Raw genomic sequence first — 19,061 nt, forward strand, 5'->3', positions numbered from 1 at the left:
TTATTTTATTTTGCTTGGTAATTCACTTTGTTCTGTCTGTTACTACTTGGAACCACTCAAATCCTACTTTCTGTATTTAATAAAATCATTTTTAACTTATTAATTAACCCAGAGTATGTATTAATACTGGGGGGGGGGGACAGCTGTGCATATCGCTCTATCAGTGTTACAGAGGGTGAACAATTTATGAGTTTACCCTGTATAAACTTTATATAGGGTAAAATGGATTTATTTGGGGTTTGGGCCCCATTGGGAGTTGGGCATCTGAGTGTCAAGGATAGGAACACTTCTGTAAGCTGCTTTCAGTTAAGCCTACAGCTGTTAGGAGACGTGGTTCAGACCTGGGTCTGGGTTTGCAGCAGGCTAGCAGGTCTGGCTCTAACCAAGCAGGGCACTGAAGTCCTAAGCTGACTGGGCAAGAAAGCAGGAGTAGAAGTAGTCTTGGCACATCAGGTGGCAGCTCCCAGGGGGTTTCTGTGATCCAACCCTGTAGGTGTCTACTACAGATCACCTAACCAGGAGGAAGAGGTGGATGAAGCTATTTTTTAAACAACTAACAAAATCATCCAAAGCACGGGACTTGGTGGTAATGGGAGACTTCAACTACGCAAACATCTTTTAGGAAAGATAACACAGCAGGGCGCAGATTAACCAACAATTTCTTGGGATATATTAGTGACAATTTTTTTATTTCAGAAGGTGGAGAAAGCTACTAGGGGAGAGGTTTTAGATTTGATTTCGACAAATAGGGAGCAACTGATTGAGAATTTGAAAGTGAAAGGCAGTTTGGATAAAAGTGATCATGAAATGGTAGAGTTCATGATGCTAAGGAATCGTAGGAGGGAAAACAGCACAATAAAGATAATGGATTTCAAGAAGTCAGACTTTAGCAAACCCAGGGAGTTAGTAGGTAAGATCCCATGGAAAGCAAATGTAAGGGGAAAAACAGTTCAAGAGAGCTTGGCAATTTTTCAAAGAGACATTATTAAGAGCACAAGAGCAAACTATCTCACTGCATAGGAAAGACAGAAAGTACGGCAAGAGACCATCCTGGCTTAACCAGGAGATCTTCAATGATCTGAAACTCAAATGAGTCCTACAAAAAACTGGAAACTAGGTCAAATTACAAAGGATGAATATAAACAAGTATGGAGGGAAAAATTAGGCCAAGACACAAAATGAGATTAAACTAGCTAGAGACATAAAGGTTAGTAAGAAAACATTTTGCAGATACATTAGAAGCAAGAAGAAGACCAAGGACAGTATAGGCCTGTTAATCAATGAGGGGGGAAAAGCAATAAAAGAAAATGTGGAAATGGCAGAAGTGCTAAATGACTTTTTTGTTTCAATTTTCATCAAAAAGGTTAGCAGTGACTCAATGTCTAACACAGTAAATGCCAGTGAATATGAGGGAGGATCAGAAGCTAAAATATGGAAAGGACAAGTTAAAAATTGATTAGACAAGTTAGATGTCTTGAAGTCACCAGGACCTGATGAAATACATCCTAGTACTCAAGGAGCTGACAGAGCAGATATCCAAACCATTAGCGATTATCTTCCAAAAGTCACGGAAAACTGAAGAGACTCCAGAGGACTGGAAAAGGGAAAATATAGTGCCAATCAATAAAAAGGGAAATGAGGACAATCCAGGGAATTACAGACAAGTCAGTTTAACTTCAGTACCTGAAAGATAATGAAGCAAATAATTAAGCAATCAATTTGCAAACACCTATAAGATTATAAAGTGATAAGTAACAGTCAGTGTGGATTTTTCAAGAACAAATTATGTCAAATCAACCTAATAACATTCTTTGACAGGGTATCAAGTCTTGTGGATGGGGGAAGGCGGTAGATGTGCTATATTTTGACTTTAGTAAGGCTTTTGATACTGTCTGATATGACCTTCTTGTAAACAAATTAGGGAAATACAGTCTAAATGGGGCTACTATAAGGTGGGTGCATTACTGGTTGGAAAACTGTTCTCAGAGAGTAGTTATCAGTGGTTCACAGTGAAGCTGGAATGGCATATCAAGTGCGGTGCTGCAGAGGTCAGTTCTGGGTCTAGTTCTGTTCAATATCTTGATCAATTATTTAGATAATGGGATAGAGAGTATACTTATAAAGTTTGTGGATGATACCAAGCTTGGAGGGGTTGCAAGTGCTTTGGAAGATAGGATTAAAATGATCTGGATAAACTGGAAAAATGATCTGAAGTAAACAGGATGAAATTCAATGAGGACAAATGCAAAGTACTCTTAGGAAGGAACAATCAATTGCGCGCACACAATTTGGGAAATGACTGCCTAACAAGGAGTACTGCAGAAAGGGATCTGGGGGTCATAGTGGATTACAAGCCAAATATGAGTCTACAGTGTAACACTGTTGCAAAAAACAAAAAAACAACATAATTCAGGGATGAATTAGCAGAAGTGTTGTAAGCAAGACACATTCTTCTGCTCTGTTCCTCACCAAGTAGGCCTCAACCAGAGTATTGTGTCTAGTTCTGGTTACCACATTTCAGGAAAGATGTGATTTGAATTGGAGAGAGTACAGATTAGAGCAAAAAAATGATTAATGGTCTAGAAAACACAACCTATGAGGGAAGATTGAAAAAATTTGGTTTGTTTAGTCTGGAGAAGAGAAGACTGAGAGGGAACATAACAGTTTTCAAATACATAAAGAGGTGTTAGGAGGAGGGAGAAAAATTGTTCTTGTTAACCTCTGAGGATAGGACAATGGGCTTAAATTGCAGCAAGGGCAGTTTAGGTTGGACATTAGGAAAAACTTCCTAATGATCAGGGTAATTAAGCACTGGAATAAGTTGCATAGGGAGGTTGTAAAATCTCTGACTCTGGAGATTTTTAAGAGCAGGTTAGACAACCACCTGTCAGAAACGATTTAGATAATACTTCATCCTGCCTTGAGTGCAGGGGACTGGACTAGATGACCTCTTGAGGTCCCTTCTAGTCCTACGAGCCTATGATTCCATGATTTTGGGAATGGTTTGGTTCTACATTTTTCATCCATGGTTTAAGAAAAGGTTATTTACATAGCTACTTTGGCTTCATACTGAACATGTGCATCTGCTGAGGTGCACAATGAAAAGGGTAGGGCTTCTCTTTGTGTTTCATTATAATTGAATAGCATATTCCAGTGATTCAGTTGCTGCTGATTTTTTACACATTCTGTCTGAATTCCCTTCAAACCTATATCTTGTATGAGGGTGAAATGTTTTGTGTTATGCAGGAGGTCAGGTTAGATGATCATCATGGTCTTTTCTGGTCTTAAAATCTAGAGCAAGATACCTTCTTTTAAACATAAAGAGCAGCCAAAAGCTGTAATGGAACAAACTCTTTAAAAGGTACCTAGCTCTCAGATGGGCAGAGGTGGGGTGGTTTAAACCTGTCCAACCCTTGTGATGTCAGGGGCTTGTTCAGCCCCAGGCACTGATTAGGGCAGTTTTGAGGGCTGCCTTAACTTGTACTCTAGCTGCTGTTACATCTAAGGAACTGGTGGGTATGTCTACACACTGCACACTAAGTCTAGGTTCTGATTCACGTTTGAGCCCAAGCCTGCTTCCGTCCACACACAAATAAGTCTAACTTGGTCAGCAAGCACTCAGGACCCAGGTCCTAGGACCCTGTTTTGCGGGGTCAGTCAGAACACAACTCCCTCTATCACTTGGGTTCAAGCCCTGTCATTTTGCAGTGTGGATGTAGGTGAAGCTGCAGATCTGAGTCAGAATGTCTGCACAGTGCAGTATGGGCATGTTAGCAGGTCTCTGGGACATGGGTCCAGGAGTTGTAAACCAAGATTTATGATGCAGTGAGAACATTTAAGTGCAGGCTTGGAAACACTAAGTCCATAAGCCTGGGTCCCACAGACTTAGGCTTAATGTGCAGTATAGACATACCCTATATGGCCCAGGGAATAGCTTTGGCACAATGGGTGTCCTGGCTGCATTCCTTACACCCCTAACATAATCATGCTTGTTGCACCCAATCCAATACTGCACCAGCTAGTTCTTCTGCCAGACAGACACCCCTTTGTAACCTATGAGCAGAGCACCTAGGCATTCACCAGTGTTTAGGGTCACCATAAAACTACTCTAGATTTGTAGTGAAAGTGTGATGAGGTTTGTGCCAATTTTATGTGTGTTTTATATATGGATGAACAGCCATGGCAGATTAGGTTCAGGTGACCCTTGTAATTTAGTTAGGATTTGAAAAATAAAAATCTGCAGAGGAAAAAGCTAGTGTGTATTAAAGTGTAGTTCTACTTTTAAAAGTGACTGTAGAAGAACAACTAGAATCTATCTTCCTCTCAGAACTATGTTGGTTTTGAAGGGTGAAGAGTCATACAAAGCCATAAAAACTTTAACCCATTTCAGGGGGTATGATTCTGAATACATACAAACAGATCTATTGAGTTAAGTCAGTGCCATTTTTCAGAGTAAAACTTGCATTAAGTCACCATGCCATCTGTTCTAACCCCCATAAATAAATTATCTTCCTGTCTAGAGATCTTAGAATGGGTTCAGAAATTGAATAATAACTTGCAGTTATGATATCTTACAAAAACACATGGTATTGCAATTGTGTTATTTAGGAGCAAGCTGGCAAAAATTAATTCCATTCTTCAGTACTGTAAACTTGAAGTTGACCGACTGCAAGTGGGACTGAAAGTTGAGAGTTTTACACCTAAGCACCTAAGGAATGGAGCCAGGAATTGATTAATAAAGGATCAAAGATGGGCAATATAATTAATGCCAATCAACATGAGTTTATTGGAAATAGATTTTACCAAACTAACTTTATACAATTTTGAATGAGATTACAAGTTTGGATGATAGAGGTAATAGTGTTAATGTAATGTACTTAGACCTGTGTAAGGCATTTGACTTGGTGCCACACAATATTTTGATTAAGAAACTAAAATGATACAAAATCAACACGGCACACATGAAGGGATGAAAAGCTGGCAAACTGATCGGGTTCAAAATGGAATTGCAAATGTGGAATCATCATTGAGTTCGTTTCAACATGGAGTGGGCCCTGCAGAGATTGGTTATCAGCTCTGCTCTATTTAAAATGTTTATCAATGACTGGGAAGACAACATAAAATCATTCCTGACAAAATTTGCAGATGACACAAAGATTGTGGAGAGGCAAATGATGAAGAGGACAGGTCACCGATACAGAGCTATCTGGATCGCATAGTAAACTGGGGGCAAGTAAACAATATGCATTTTAATACAGGCACATGTAAAGTGATACATAGAATCAAATAATAGAAATGCAGTATTAGAAGGTACCTTAATAGGACATCTAGTCCACTCCCCTGCACTGAGACAGGACTAAATATTATCTAAACCACCCTGACAGCTGTTTGTCAAATCTGTTGTTAAAAACCTCCATTGACAGAGATTCCACAACCTCCCTAGGTAATTTGTTCCAGTGTTAACTGCCCTGACAGTTAGGAAATTTTTCCTAATGTCTAAATGTCCCTTGCTTCTTGTCCTGTCCTCGGTGGATAGCTGAACAATTTATCACCCTTCTCTTTATAATAACCTTTTAGATACTTGAAGCCTGTTATAATGTCCCCGCTCAATCTTCTCTTCTCTGGATGAAACAAACCTAGTTTTGCAATCTTCTCTCATAGGTCATGTTTTCTAGACCTTTTATCCCCCCCCCCCCCCGGACTTTCTCCAGTTTGTCTACATCTTTCCTGAAAAGTGGCAACCAGAACTGGACACAGTTGAGGCCTCATTAGTGCTCAGTAGAGTAGAAGAATTGCTTTTTGTGTTTTGCTTACAACATTCCTGCTAATACATCCCAGAATGATGTTTGCTTTTATTTTTATTTTATTTTATTTATTTTTTTTTTGCAATAGCGTTACACTGTTGACTCATATTTAGCTTGTGATCCACTATGACCCTCAGATCCATTTCTTCATGACTCCTTCCTAGGCAATCATTTCCCATTTTATATTTGTGCAATTGATTATTCCTTCCTAAGTGTAGTATTCTGCCAGGAGTTCTGACCCCCCTCACTCTGCTGCTGCAGCCTCAGCTCCTCCCTCCCCCGGCTGAGGCCCTGAGCCCCAGGGCTAATGCCCCAAGGCAGTAAAGTATTTGCTTTTTGTGTGGTGTGTGTGTGTCTCCGCTGCTGCCTGATTACTTCCAGTTCCACATGGTGTCCGGTTGACCGATAAGTCCCTAACTCTGGTGTTTGTATCTTTGAGGTTCTACTGTGTAGTAAGTAGTGGTAGACTTTGACAATTACATACGTTTGTGGGAAAACCGCAACAAAACACAGTACACCAGAATGGGAGACAAAAGTGAACTTGTCAAACACTTGAATGCAATGTAGTTTTAGTTATTACAGTCTTTGTGGGTCAAATTTTAAAAGGTGACCTCTTTTATTCACGTGCACCCTTGTTCACAGAATCATAGAAATGTAGGGCTGGAAAGGAGCTTGAGAGGTCTTCTAGCCCAGGGACGGATTAGCCACTGGGCAGACAGGGCCTGTGCCCAAGGGCCCCAGCCACCTGGGGGGCCCTGGAAAAACTCTGCTGCTGGGCGGCGGAAGCCCAGAGCCCCAGCCACCGGCTGGGCGGGGGAAGTCCCCTGGCAGAAGCTGTGGGATGGGGGAAGCCCCCACGTGCTCCCCCCCCCCCAGTCCCAATCAGAAGCCGAGGGACGGGGGAAGGATCCCCTACCCCCTCTGCACCCATCTCCAGCAGAAGCCTCAGTGCGCCTCTCCACCCCCCGACCCCCCCCGACCCCATCCCCGGCAGATGCTGTGGCCCAGGACCCCAGGAAACCTTAATCCATCTCTGATCTAGCCCAGCCCACTCATGCTGAGGTAGGGCCAAGTATAGCTAGACAGAGGTTTGTCTAACCTGTTCTTAAAGTTCCAGTGATGGGGATTCAACAACCTCCCTTGGAAGCCTAGTCCAGTACTTACCCTTTTTTTTTTTTTTTGAAGCTGCCACAATCTCTGGTCCTCCCTATTCAGCCAGATTCCTCCATCACAAGCGGTTGAGTCTGTACTTCTATCTTCTTTAGAGGAATGTAGGATCTCATCCCAGCTGCTCTCTCTGCCTTCTGCTGGGTATAAGGCTCCTCCCTCAGCTGCTTCAGTCTTCTTTTGTGAACTTTAGATTTGAAATGTTCCTTCATGCTATTCAAATCTACAAAGTATCGCACGCAGTAGTGCTGCGCACTTCCAGGCATGTCGGGGTCCGGCTCCTGGTGCAGCAGCCTGGCCGTGATGTCCGGCTGCAGGTCCCCATGGATCTGGTCCAGGTTCCGGCACTGCTGCTTTGCTTTCTATTGGCAGGCCAGGGAGCGCGCCTTGTGCGAGCCCGTGTGATGGGAGCTCCGCGGCGCCATGGCGAGGACGGGGCGGGGAGACTATTCTTAGGTAGAAAGTTTTTCCTGATATCTAACCTAAATCTCCCTTGCTGCAGATTAAGCCCATTGTGTGGATATGGAGAGCAATTGATCAGCCTTTTTAAAACAGCCCTTAATGTATTTGAAGATTATCAGGTCCCCCTTAGTCTTCTTTTCTCAAGACAAAACCTGTTCCGTTTTTTTAACTTTCCGTCACAGGGCTGGTTTTCTAAACCTTTGATCGTTTTTGTTGCTCTCTTCTGAACTCTCTCCAGTTTATCCACAACTTTTCCAGAGTGTGGCACCCAGAATTGGACACAGTACTCCAGCGTTGAGTAGAGTGGGACAACTACCTCCCATGTCTTACATACAACTCTCTTGTTAATATACCCCAGAATGATATTCGCCGTTTTTACAATTGCATCACGTTGGTGACTCATATTCAGTCTGTGATCCTCTTTAACCCCCAGATCCTTTTCAGCAGTATTACCACCTAGCCAGTTATTCCCCATTTTCATATCTTCCTTCCTAAGTGTTATACTTCGCACTTGTCTTTATTTAATTTCATCCTTTTGATTTCAGACCAATTCAGTTGTTTCCCAAGCTTACAAATGTGATGACAGGGTAGTTTTCTTTATCTCTCACTACTTGGCATTTCAGCTGAGAGAGTCAACAAGGGTGCTAATTAGTGCCAGCTGTGGTGACTGCGTGGACTCAGACCCTCTACTTCAGGGGAAAAATTAAAGCTTGTAGCTGCAGGAGCGTACAGGAGCTTCTAATGCTGCTCAAGGCACACAAATCTATTGCATGATAGGCACCCTGCCTTTTAAAGATTGACACAGCCAGTGAATCAATGGAAATAAAGTTCCTATGTCCACCTTAGGGATCTAGGACCCTCTTTTTAGGTACCCAGGTTTGAAAATGTGGGCCTAAATTGCCTAGTCAGTTGACATATGTGGCTATCCCAAGGAAATGAAGAAGTAAATAGGGCTGATAAGTTGTTAAGGATACAGAGTTGTATATACAAAGAATTAGACCCTTGCAACTCAACAAGAACCTGATGGAACATGACTGCAAGTGTTGGGGTCAGGTTGGATCTGGTCTGAAAACAACCCAACCCAAAGCCCTGGTTGGGATGATTTAGTTGGGGTTGGTCCTGCTTTGAGCAGGGGGTTGGACTAGATGACCCCCTTAGGTCTCTTCCGACCCTAATCTTCTGTGATTCTTGGGCTTGGTTTGGGTAGTACCTGTTCACCTCCTCCTGCCCGTCGGGTTGGCGCAGTGGCTGCATGACCCACTCCTGCCAGCTGCGACTGCCTCGTACTTCATATGCTGCGGAGTGAGAGTCTCTGTGACTTGTCAGCATACTCAATCTGCAGCACATACAGGGCAGCAAGGTGGTGGTGGCTGTCAGGAGTGGGGCACCAACCCCACAGGCAGGAAGCAGCCAGAGATGGATTGTGGGCATGGGGACCAGAAATCCCCAGCCAGGCTGAGCCCCTAGAATGAGGTGGTGGTGGTGCTGACAAAGATTTGGGCTGGGTCTGAAAATGTCTTGACTCACTCGGGATTGTGTCAGGTTTGAGTTGTTATGGTGTAGTCAGTTCAGGTTCGGCTTTAAAATTAGGTCTAAGCAGATCTCTGCACAGTAAAAAGAGTTCATAATAATCTCTCGTAGTTAATATATGTTAAAAATGATGAAATGTCTGGCTCATAACTGCAACATTTATAAAGTGCTCTACAAAGCTGAAGTAGAAGTCTATCGTATAATCAAAATTGCCTATTTTAATATACCTAATTGAATTGTATGGGCTATGCACCATGTGTTGCTGTCATTTAAAATATCACTGAAGTCTGGTAGAACCCTAAGCAAAATTTAAATCTACAAAATTAAATTATTTTGCATAAGTTTGCATATTTTTACATCAATGTTTATTTTATAGTTAATCATAAATATAGTCGCTTTCTCCAATGTAGGCCTTTTTTGAGGATGAGACAGGTAATGTCCTCAGGAGTAACATGCCAAAATTGTCTTGAAAATGTACAAGTCAAAGCATAAAATGTACTTGCGTCTGTTTTACCAAAATGACTGATGATAGTATTTTTTAACACTATTTTCTTCCCTTTGGAAGTGGAATTTCGCAAGTCTGATTTAATTTGCAACCACGTTCTCAGAATGTCTTTTCTCTGAAATCATTGACGTTTCCGCAACTGTGTAGCTGTAGTGTATATTTACACAGTGGGGAAAAATTGATAGGGTTTTGCATCTCAAAAGGGAGTGATTTGCTATATTCAGGGTAATTATATATTTGACGAATATGCTGGAGCATATTCTACCATAATAACTGAGTGATGTCTTGGCAACAAGAATCAGTATCAACACACTGAAGATTACTAGTTATAAAATATTAGAGAGTTTATTTTCCCATCTCTGGTGGGGATTTATATACCTAAATCCTATTAATGTTAATGGGAGCTAGGTGTGTAAAATCCAAAATCCAAGGGCATCAGTAGAAGAATAGACTCTGTGCATCCTATATTTATAATATGGAATGAAACAATTTTGCTATTCAAGGGATGACAATTAAATGTGCATATTTACTTATATCTGTCATGGCCAGGTTATGGGCATGGGCCAGGTTATGGGCAGCCAGACCCTGTAGTCAGAGCCAGAGTCTCCAGTCATGAGACAGGAGTCGAGTCTGCTGGGCTAGGATAGTGGGAGGACAGAAGCAGGAGATAAACTGGAGATCAGGACCATGAGTTGGGAACCAGAGTCAGGCTGGTCAGGATACCAAAAGAGCCCACTGAAGGTCAGGAAACACGGATCAGATGCCAGGAGACAAGCCAGGTCTGAATGCCAGGAAATCAGGCCGAGGGGCAATAGGCACACAATCTGGAGCAGGGCGGGGCCCAGTTGTTCAGACAGGTTCTTGTTCCTGCTGCTGGCTTTTAAATAGGGCCAGCAGGACAACCAGCTGCTCTAGGACTCCTTCATGCTGGGCCTGGTCTTTGCTGGTCCCAGGTAAGCAGTTGTCGATAGGTTGCCAGGTGGAGGGTTGGAGCATGGCTGTTTCCATGAACCCTGTGGGCCCACATTTGAGATCCAAGAGTCACAACAATATCCTTATTTCTAATACCAAGGAGTAATAAAACAATTGGGTAATCATTATGTAGTGTGGAGACTGTAACTGAATATAGTGAACTGAATTCTTGACAGCATCCTGTCTCTGAGCTCACAGCGACTCAATTTATTGACCTCGAGGAGATTGCTAGACGTGCTATATTGCACAATGATATGGCATGATTTTCACAAAGATGGGGAAAAAGGTATGGGCAAAAAATACCTTTGATCAGGCAAGGGGTTTCTTATCCAAACCGATCTAACTCTTCCTAAAGAATTATTGAATGTTTGGACTGAGGTTCAGGATAGTCCTTGACTTTTACTGACTTGTTCACTCATTCACAACTTCGATACTGTAAAAATTAAAAAGCAAGTCCTGCTGGCCTAACTTAGGTGAGTAGTCCCGTTGATTTCAGTGGAACTACGTGGGCATGTGAGACGAGAGTTAGCTCCAAAAGAGCTGTGAATATGTCCACTGTGTAAGCTATTCCAGGAATAATTCAGTTTCTCTGCTGCATTACTGTCCTTCACAGCTGAACAAAGACTACACAGAACCTGAAGTCTGAGAACCAAATTTTTCCTTACTCCAGTGCATGAATGGAAGAGGATGCAGGAGTCGTCCCCCCGCCCCCACCACCTTGTACATCCCACAGAAGGGACAGGGAGAAGGACAGATAGCAGTCCCTATGCTTAGCATAGTGTGAAGGCTATTCCTTCTGGGTGAAAACCATGTCACTTGTGTGAATGCAGAGCAGTTGGGGAAATGAAATCCATTTCTCAAGTAAGGGTTTGGGTTCACGGCTTCTGTGCTGGTCCCAGCCCTCACCCTCCAAGCCACATATACCAACCAATGAGCTGCGGTAGTGTTACAGTCCCTCCATACATGTGGAGTGTGGGGTTTTGAGCTACTGTACTTGCATGTGTAACCCACACACCTCCTGGGTGTGGTGTTCTGTCCCATCTAGTGGCACGGAGACCACTTAGAGAGAGAGATTAATGAGTTTGCTCTTCAGCCTAAGCTAAGAGCCATATGGCTTTTAGCTTGTGCACTAGAGCAGGGGTTCTTATCCTTTACTGCAGCTTGCACCCCTTTGATTCTCAAAATATGTTCTCGCACCCCTTATAAAAAATCTAGTGACTAGAGGCTCATACACTAAGCTCCAAAGTTTCCAGGTTCAATCCCGCCCGCTGACCACTGGGGTCTGTCGGTGTTACAAGTGGGAGATCATCCCAGATTTCAACTGGGAAGTCTCTAGAGCTCAGGACATGGTTCCTCAGCTATGGGAAGTATGTAACCCACACACCTCCTGGGTGTAGTGTTCTGTCCCATCTAGTGGCACCGAGACCTCTTAGAGAGAGAGATTAATGAGTTTGCTCTACAGCCTCAGCCGTATGGCTTTTAGCTCATACAGGAGAGGCTCATGCATTTAGCTTCAGAGGTCGCAGGTTCGATCCTGATGACGGGGGTCTGTCGGCGTTACACATGGATGTGTGTCTGTGGCCGCTCCCATTGTGATATTCTGCAAATGCCTATGTGGCTCCAGTTTGGGCAGCACATATACAGGCACCCTGGTGTAGCTCTTCTCCCAGTGGAAGCCCCACTCGGTTCTTTTATAGGGCTTACGTAATGGGTATTTTGGATGAATTTGTCTGTGTGCCTGCAGTGAGTCGGGGCAAATAAATGAATTCAGAGTGGCACAAATGATGAGTGATGCAGCCTGTACATTCGTGTGGTGCCAGGGAGATGGGGGAGGCACAATCTGTCTCAGAGCTCCACCTGGTTGGGTGCCACTTTCCATTACCCTCAATGCCGAGCCCCTAGGTGACTGACAGAATCTGTCCTTGAGTCATTATAAACATGTTACCTTGATGGTGTATGATTTTGTGTTGGATCCTTTACATATATAGTTCATTTGTTTTGAATGTATATGATTAATTGAGATATGTGATTGACACAGATATTGGCCAGCATGTTTGCAGAGTTTAACAGGAGCAGGAGCATGAACTGTGCAAGAGTTGCCTCTGTTTCTGTAGGATTATACAGTATGAATCACATAAAATATGCTCAGAAGCATTCCTTAGTTTGATATTTACTTTTACCATCTGTATTAAGGGCACTAAAGGATAGTCAAATAATGGTAATGATCTGAAAAAAGAGTACTAAACACCATTATGCACATTGTTGAATTGTACACTTATTTAGTATCAGAAATGTAATCTTTTTGATATATATGATGGTTTCCAATTTTGTTCTTATTCCCTAATTCCACTGATATACTAAACAATGCTAAGTATAATTTTAACTACTGTAATAAAATAAATACACTACTAGTTAAAGCCAGCAGCATTTCTTCTCAAACCTTATGCTCCTTTTTTTATGGTGAACAGTAAGTTCATTTCTGAGCCAGGAAAGTATCATTAAGCACCTGAGAAACAGCTGTAAACACAATACCTATTTTCTTTGCTGCATAGGCAACTGCTGTAAGAAGTTGCCTTGGCAGAACCTTAAAACTAACATTGTAAGGAGCACTTTCAGATTTAAATTTACTCTTGGCACCAGTACTTAAACTGTGTCTGAACAGTTTGATGAACACAGTAGTCCTGTAGATGAAGTAAGAGCAGTTTTACAATGGCTTTTTTAATTAATCTAACTTTTACTATCTATTGCATATTATCTTTATGTTTTAAAAAAAAAAGAAAACGAAAAAAAATCAGGGTTATAAAGCGGAATAAGGGAGATTTATGTAGCCACAACCGTTATGGGTGATTTTTATGAGTTTTATTAACAAGCTAAGCAAGATGTAGTGTGCAATAAAACTGAGCTCTCCTGGTATTGCTTTCAACTTTTTTCTTGATATTTCAGATGCTTATAAAATCAATTGTGCTTCTGATTAAAATAAAAAACGTGTAACGTGTCATACTATGATATACTGATGAACCCAGTGACATTTTGAAAAGCAAGTTTCTTGAATATTAGGGATCATACAAGATTACTACAGATTGGGAATGTATTAATGACATTCCATTTATTTTACATATATATATTTCTGAATTGCTCAGATTGTAGTTTCTTGTACACATGGCTAACAGTGAAGAATGGAAAATTGGTCTGGGTGGAAAGGACAAATAACAAATTGGAACAGTAGTGGGTTGTCATATTTTACACTCATATAATGTGGTGCTTGCAATATAATGATTAGACATACAAAAATTCAATGGTTTCCTGCTTAATAGTTGGTACATTTAGAATCAAACCATCTCCTCAGCACCAAAGCTAAGTCACCTGACTTTGTGTGGGTCAAGAGGGTGGGGACAGAATTTGCAGGGTGTGGGGAAAATATGAACTGACCTGAACCTTTCTTCAAATCTCAAGCTAATTTAAATCTATCTTAGTTAGTTAGTCAGTGCGTCATTATTTATGTGCTTCAGAACCTGCACCTTCTGTTTTTTTTGAAGACAAGAAGTGGAGGTGCAGGAGTAATAAGAAAGAGGTTGGAAATCTCTTGAGAGAGCTTATTCCTTTCATTATTATTATTTATTTATTTTGCCCACTTATGAAGTATTAGTAACTTTATAAAAAGCATTCAAATGTTGAGGTACTGAACTGACTGGAGATCACCCATCATAAACAGAGATGCAATTAAGATGATTTTTACCCTTTCTTTGATGCACACGTTTGGATTTTCAAATAATTTCTTTATGTATATCCCCACTATTGGACTGCGTGGGTTCTTAGTGAGCTTAGAATCATCTTGAAAGCAGTTGGGGCTTGTATGCAATACTGACCTCTACAGCATGGTTCTGCTGAGACACTAAGGCCCTAATCTAGCAAAACCCTTATGGTTAAAGTTAAGCATGCTTGTGAGTAGTCCCACTGACTTCAGTGGGACAGCTCTCAGGCTTAAAAATAAGCATGTGCGTAAGAGCTTTGATGGACTGGGGTCTGTATTTGTGCTACTTTTATCTTGCCCACTAATTTTTCTCTTTTAAATGTATGCATGTATTTATATAACATCTTTATTTATTTCTTAGTTACTTTGTCTTTTATCTACCTTTATATCATTGACTTTTTTGCTTCCTTTATTTTGGGGCGAATTTGCAAAAAGACAGGATATTTTGCATGCCTTCCAGGCACGTTTTAACATATCCTGTAAAATGAGGCTGGGATCAGATGATCTGCATCCTTTTATATTCTCCTTTTCATAGGTATCATCACAGGTCATATTCCACATTCTTTTATGCATTAAGGCCCCAATGAGCTCTATGCAGGTGGGTTTGTGTGTCCACACAGAGTCCCACTGAAAAGACTGGAGCTCCGCATAGATACAGGGATTGATCTATCTGGAGCTGTTTGCACAGTTGGGGGCCTAAAAACGAAATTTTAACTCAATTTTTGTATTCGTTCATGCATAACTTGAGTAGACTGCTGTGAGATCACCTACTCAATGGACATATCGAATCCATTTACAATCATGCAAATGTGACATGTAAATGGACTATCATGGCAGATTATTGATCTTAGAACAAAATTCAGTGCATACCCACAATGTATGTTTTTTTAAAAAACCATTGTCTCTCAACATAAAGAAAATCTGTTCCTATTGGGCCATTGGAAGGCATATATATGCAAAGTAAGGGCCAACTCCAAAAGAAATTGTAAGTTTCTTCTTCCAGTTTATATGCAGCAACTATTTGTTTTTAAGTAACTATTTTTTATAATGACAAATGTGGTTTTATTCACTCTTCTCAGTCTCAGAAACAGTTGAAAGTTATTTTTGAGAATGAGGCCATTTTGAAACATTCAAAAGAAAGAATGTTTTCAAGCAGAGATCAAATTTGTCAGATTTCAGCCTGGCAGGTGTTATAAACACCTGAAAATAGCCATCTGTTTTGAATAAATATTAGGGCTGTGAATTGCAGTTAACTCACGTGACTAACTCATAAAAAAATTAATCGTGATGAATCACACATAACGATAGAACACCATTTGAAATTTATTAAATATTTTTGGATATTTTTCTACATTTTCAGTATTGATTTCAACTACAACACAACACAAAGTGCACAATGCTCACTTCATATTATTATTTTTTATTACAAATATATGCATTATAAAAATGATAAGCAAAAGAAATAGTATTTTTTAATTCATCTCATACAAGTATTGACCCGCAATCTCTTTATTGTGAAAGTGTAACTTACAAATGCAGATTTTTTTTTGATTACATAACTGCACTCAAAGACAAAACAGTGTAAAACTTTAGAGCCTACAAGTCCACTCAGTCCTACTTCTTTTTCTGCCAATCACTAAGACAAACAAGTTTGTTTACATTGACGGGAGATACTGCTGCTTGCTTCTTATTTACAATGTCACCTGAAAGTGAGAACAGGTGTTCGCATGGCACTTTTGTAGCCAGCATTGCAAGGTATTTACATGCCAGATATGCTAACCATTTGTATGCCCCTTCATGGTTCGGCCACCATTCCAGAGGACATGCTTCCATGCTGATGATGCTCATTAAAAAAATAATGCATCAATTAAATTTGGACTGTACTCCTTTGGGGGAGAATTGTATGTCTCCTGCTCTGTTTTACCCACATTCTGCATATATTTCATGTTATAGTAGTCTCAGATGATGACCCAGCACGTGTTGACTTTAAGAACACTTTCACAGCAGATTTGACAAAACTCAAAGAAGGTACCAATGTGAGATTTCTAAAAATAGCTACAGCACTTGACCCAAGGTTTAAGAATCTGAAGCACAGTCCAAAACAAAAGTAAAGTCCAGGGATGAGGTGTGGAGCATGCTTTTAGAAGTCTTAAAGGAGCAAACTCTGATGCAAAACTACAGAACCCAAACCACCAGAAAAAAAAATCAGCCTTCTGCTGGTGTCATCTGACTCAGATGATGAAAATGAACATGCATCAGTCCGCACTGCTTTGGATTGTTATCAAACAGAACCCATGATCAGCATGGAAGCATGTCCTTTGGAATGGTGATTGAAGCATGAAGAGAGAGATGAATCTTTAGCATATTTGGCATGTATACATCTTGCAACGCCAGCTACAACAGTGACATGCAAATGCATGTTCTCACTTTCAGGTGACATTGTAAACAAGAAGCAGACAGCATTATCTCTTCCTGCAAATTGTAACCAACCTTGTTTGTATGAGTTATTGGCTGACCAAGAAGTAGGACTGAGTGAACTTGTAGGCTCAAAAGTTTTACATTGTTTTATTTTTAATGCAGGTTTTTTTACATAATTCTACATTTGTAAGTTCAACTTTCATGATAAAGAGATTGCACTACAGTACTTGTATGAGGTGAATTGAAAAATACAGTTTTGTTTTTTTACAGTGCAAATATTTGTAATAAAAATAAATATGAAGTGAGCACTGTACACTTCGTATTCCATGTTGTAATTTAAATGAATAGATTTGAAAATGTAGTAAACATCCAAAAATATTTAAAATAAATGATACTCTATGATTGTTTAACAGCGTCATTAATTGTGCAATTAATCGTGATTAATTTTTTTAATCGCTTGTCAGCCCTAATAAACATACATAAGTAACTGTGTGCTTCATAATAGTAACTGGTAATAATGCTGAACATTTTTAATCAAAATATTTTACAGAGAACACTTTGCCATTGGAAAATGCATTTTTGTCAAAATCTAAGCGTTTTGCAGGAAATTTTTTCAAGGGAAAGTGTCAAAATGAATAATTTCAGCTTTTAATTTCATTTTGTTAATGTTGAAACATTTTATTTCAATAGGGTAAAAACTATTTTTTACTTTATTGTTCCATTTTGACTTTTATATTGTATTATAATAGTTTGATATATATGTACTGTTATGTATTGTATTATATTATAATATTTTGACATTAATGAAACAAAATATTTTGATGTTTCCAAATCAATTTTCTTTTCAGAATTTGAAAATTATTGAAATTTCAACGTTTTATTCTGATTCAGACCAAAAACAAATTTCAAAATGCCGGAACTTTCCATGAGATGGAAATTCCATTTTCTGACCAGCTACTTATAAAGCGCTTGTTGTCCTCAAAGGAGTACAAATATTAATCTTTCTGAGTATTGTCAGATTTTGGGCTTCCAGTATTGTTTCTTAAGCTCTTTTATTCTTCCTCTACTCTTTTCCAACAAAATATTTGTCAGGTGTGTTTTAGTTGTGCTTTGCGTTGTTCCATTGGAAAATTTAAAGAAAGTGACTGGTGAGTTTGTGTGTTTCAATTTTGGGTGTCTAATTTGAGACTCCTTAAAGTGTCTTGATTTTCATGGGGAAGTGCTCACCACTTTCTGAAGCACTTCGTAAGGTATCACAACATGGACATCCAAAAATAGAAGTATGCTAACTCACCAGTCCCTTTTGAAAATATAAGTAATCATTTTTATGTTTGTAGTGTTATTGTAGCCATATCAGTCCCATGATATGACAGAGGCAAGTAATCAGTGTGTCACAGCTAGGGTTAAGATTTTATTTTGGTTATTTGTAGTAAAAGTCACAGACAGGTTGCAGGCAATAAACAAGAATTCACGGAAGCCTGATCCCTGCTACTGGCAAGGGGCTTGGTGGGGGCTGATAGCCCAAGCCCTAAAGTCCTGGAGGTCATGAAAAATCACAGAATCTGTGACCTCTGTGGCCCTAATCTAGCAATCTGGCCCTAATCAGTGACAGATTTGTAGGTTTAGTCACAGCCAAATACAAGGTGGGACAGATTGTTAAACATAAAGGGTTAATTAATGTTTCAGGAGACCACTTAAAATGAAGTGGGCAATTAACACCTCTGCAGTTGTAGGACAAAGGAGGGTTAGTAGGTTACAAATTGTGAAAAGTGGAAAATGGAATAACCTCTCAGTTCTCATCCTCAAAGGAAACCTGCACAACACCTTCAAAAGCCAAGCCTGGAAACTTAAATTCATAACTCTGCTAGACACTAAAAATCATGGACTTAGAGATGCTGGTTTTATGGCTCATTACAACAATTTGTAACCTACTAGCCCTCCTTTGTCCTATGACTGCAGAATTGTTAAAATGAAGTGGGCAATTAAGGGGTCTCCTGTGACATTGTTAAACATAAGAGGTTAACATATCTGTCCCAGCTTGTATTTAGCTGTGACACTGAATACTTTTTCCACAGTTAAAGAACAGCTCTGTGAAGCTTGAAATTTCTCTTCCACCAATAGAAGTTGGTCCAATAAAATATATTACCTCATCTACCTTGTCTCTATTATTTTTATGTGGCATTTAGAAATAGAAGATGAAATATTACAATTCCAAGAATAGAAAATGAAATATTATAATTCCATGAATAGAAAGTACATTTTTAACATGTTGCATCAAATTGATACTTCTAAGGATTACATATTTCCTTCACTAAATTCATACTAGAGAGGGGCTGCACTGGTTTTAAAGATCTAGGAATCTTCAAACTGTCCTGTGAGTGGATCAAATACAGGGACTACCTAACCTACTTTCCAAATTGCTATGAGGCGCCTTTGCTGCAAAAGCAGTTTT

General features: G+C 40.1%; 1 protein-coding gene across 1 annotated transcript in view; it reads left to right on the top strand.

The window, feature by feature from the left end:
- The window catches only part of SPAG16 (sperm associated antigen 16), a 724,599-nt gene that overhangs the window by 72,919 nt on the left and 632,619 nt on the right, over positions 1-19,061 (top strand). Inside the window, 1 exon segment of the mRNA XM_077830377.1 lies at positions 2,637-2,663. Coding sequence (XP_077686503.1) covers positions 2,637-2,663 — 27 coding nt within the window.

The sequence above is a fragment of the Eretmochelys imbricata genome, chromosome 11 (assembly GCF_965152235.1).
Source record: "Eretmochelys imbricata isolate rEreImb1 chromosome 11, rEreImb1.hap1, whole genome shotgun sequence".
Lineage (NCBI taxonomy): Eukaryota > Metazoa > Chordata > Testudines > Cheloniidae > Eretmochelys > Eretmochelys imbricata.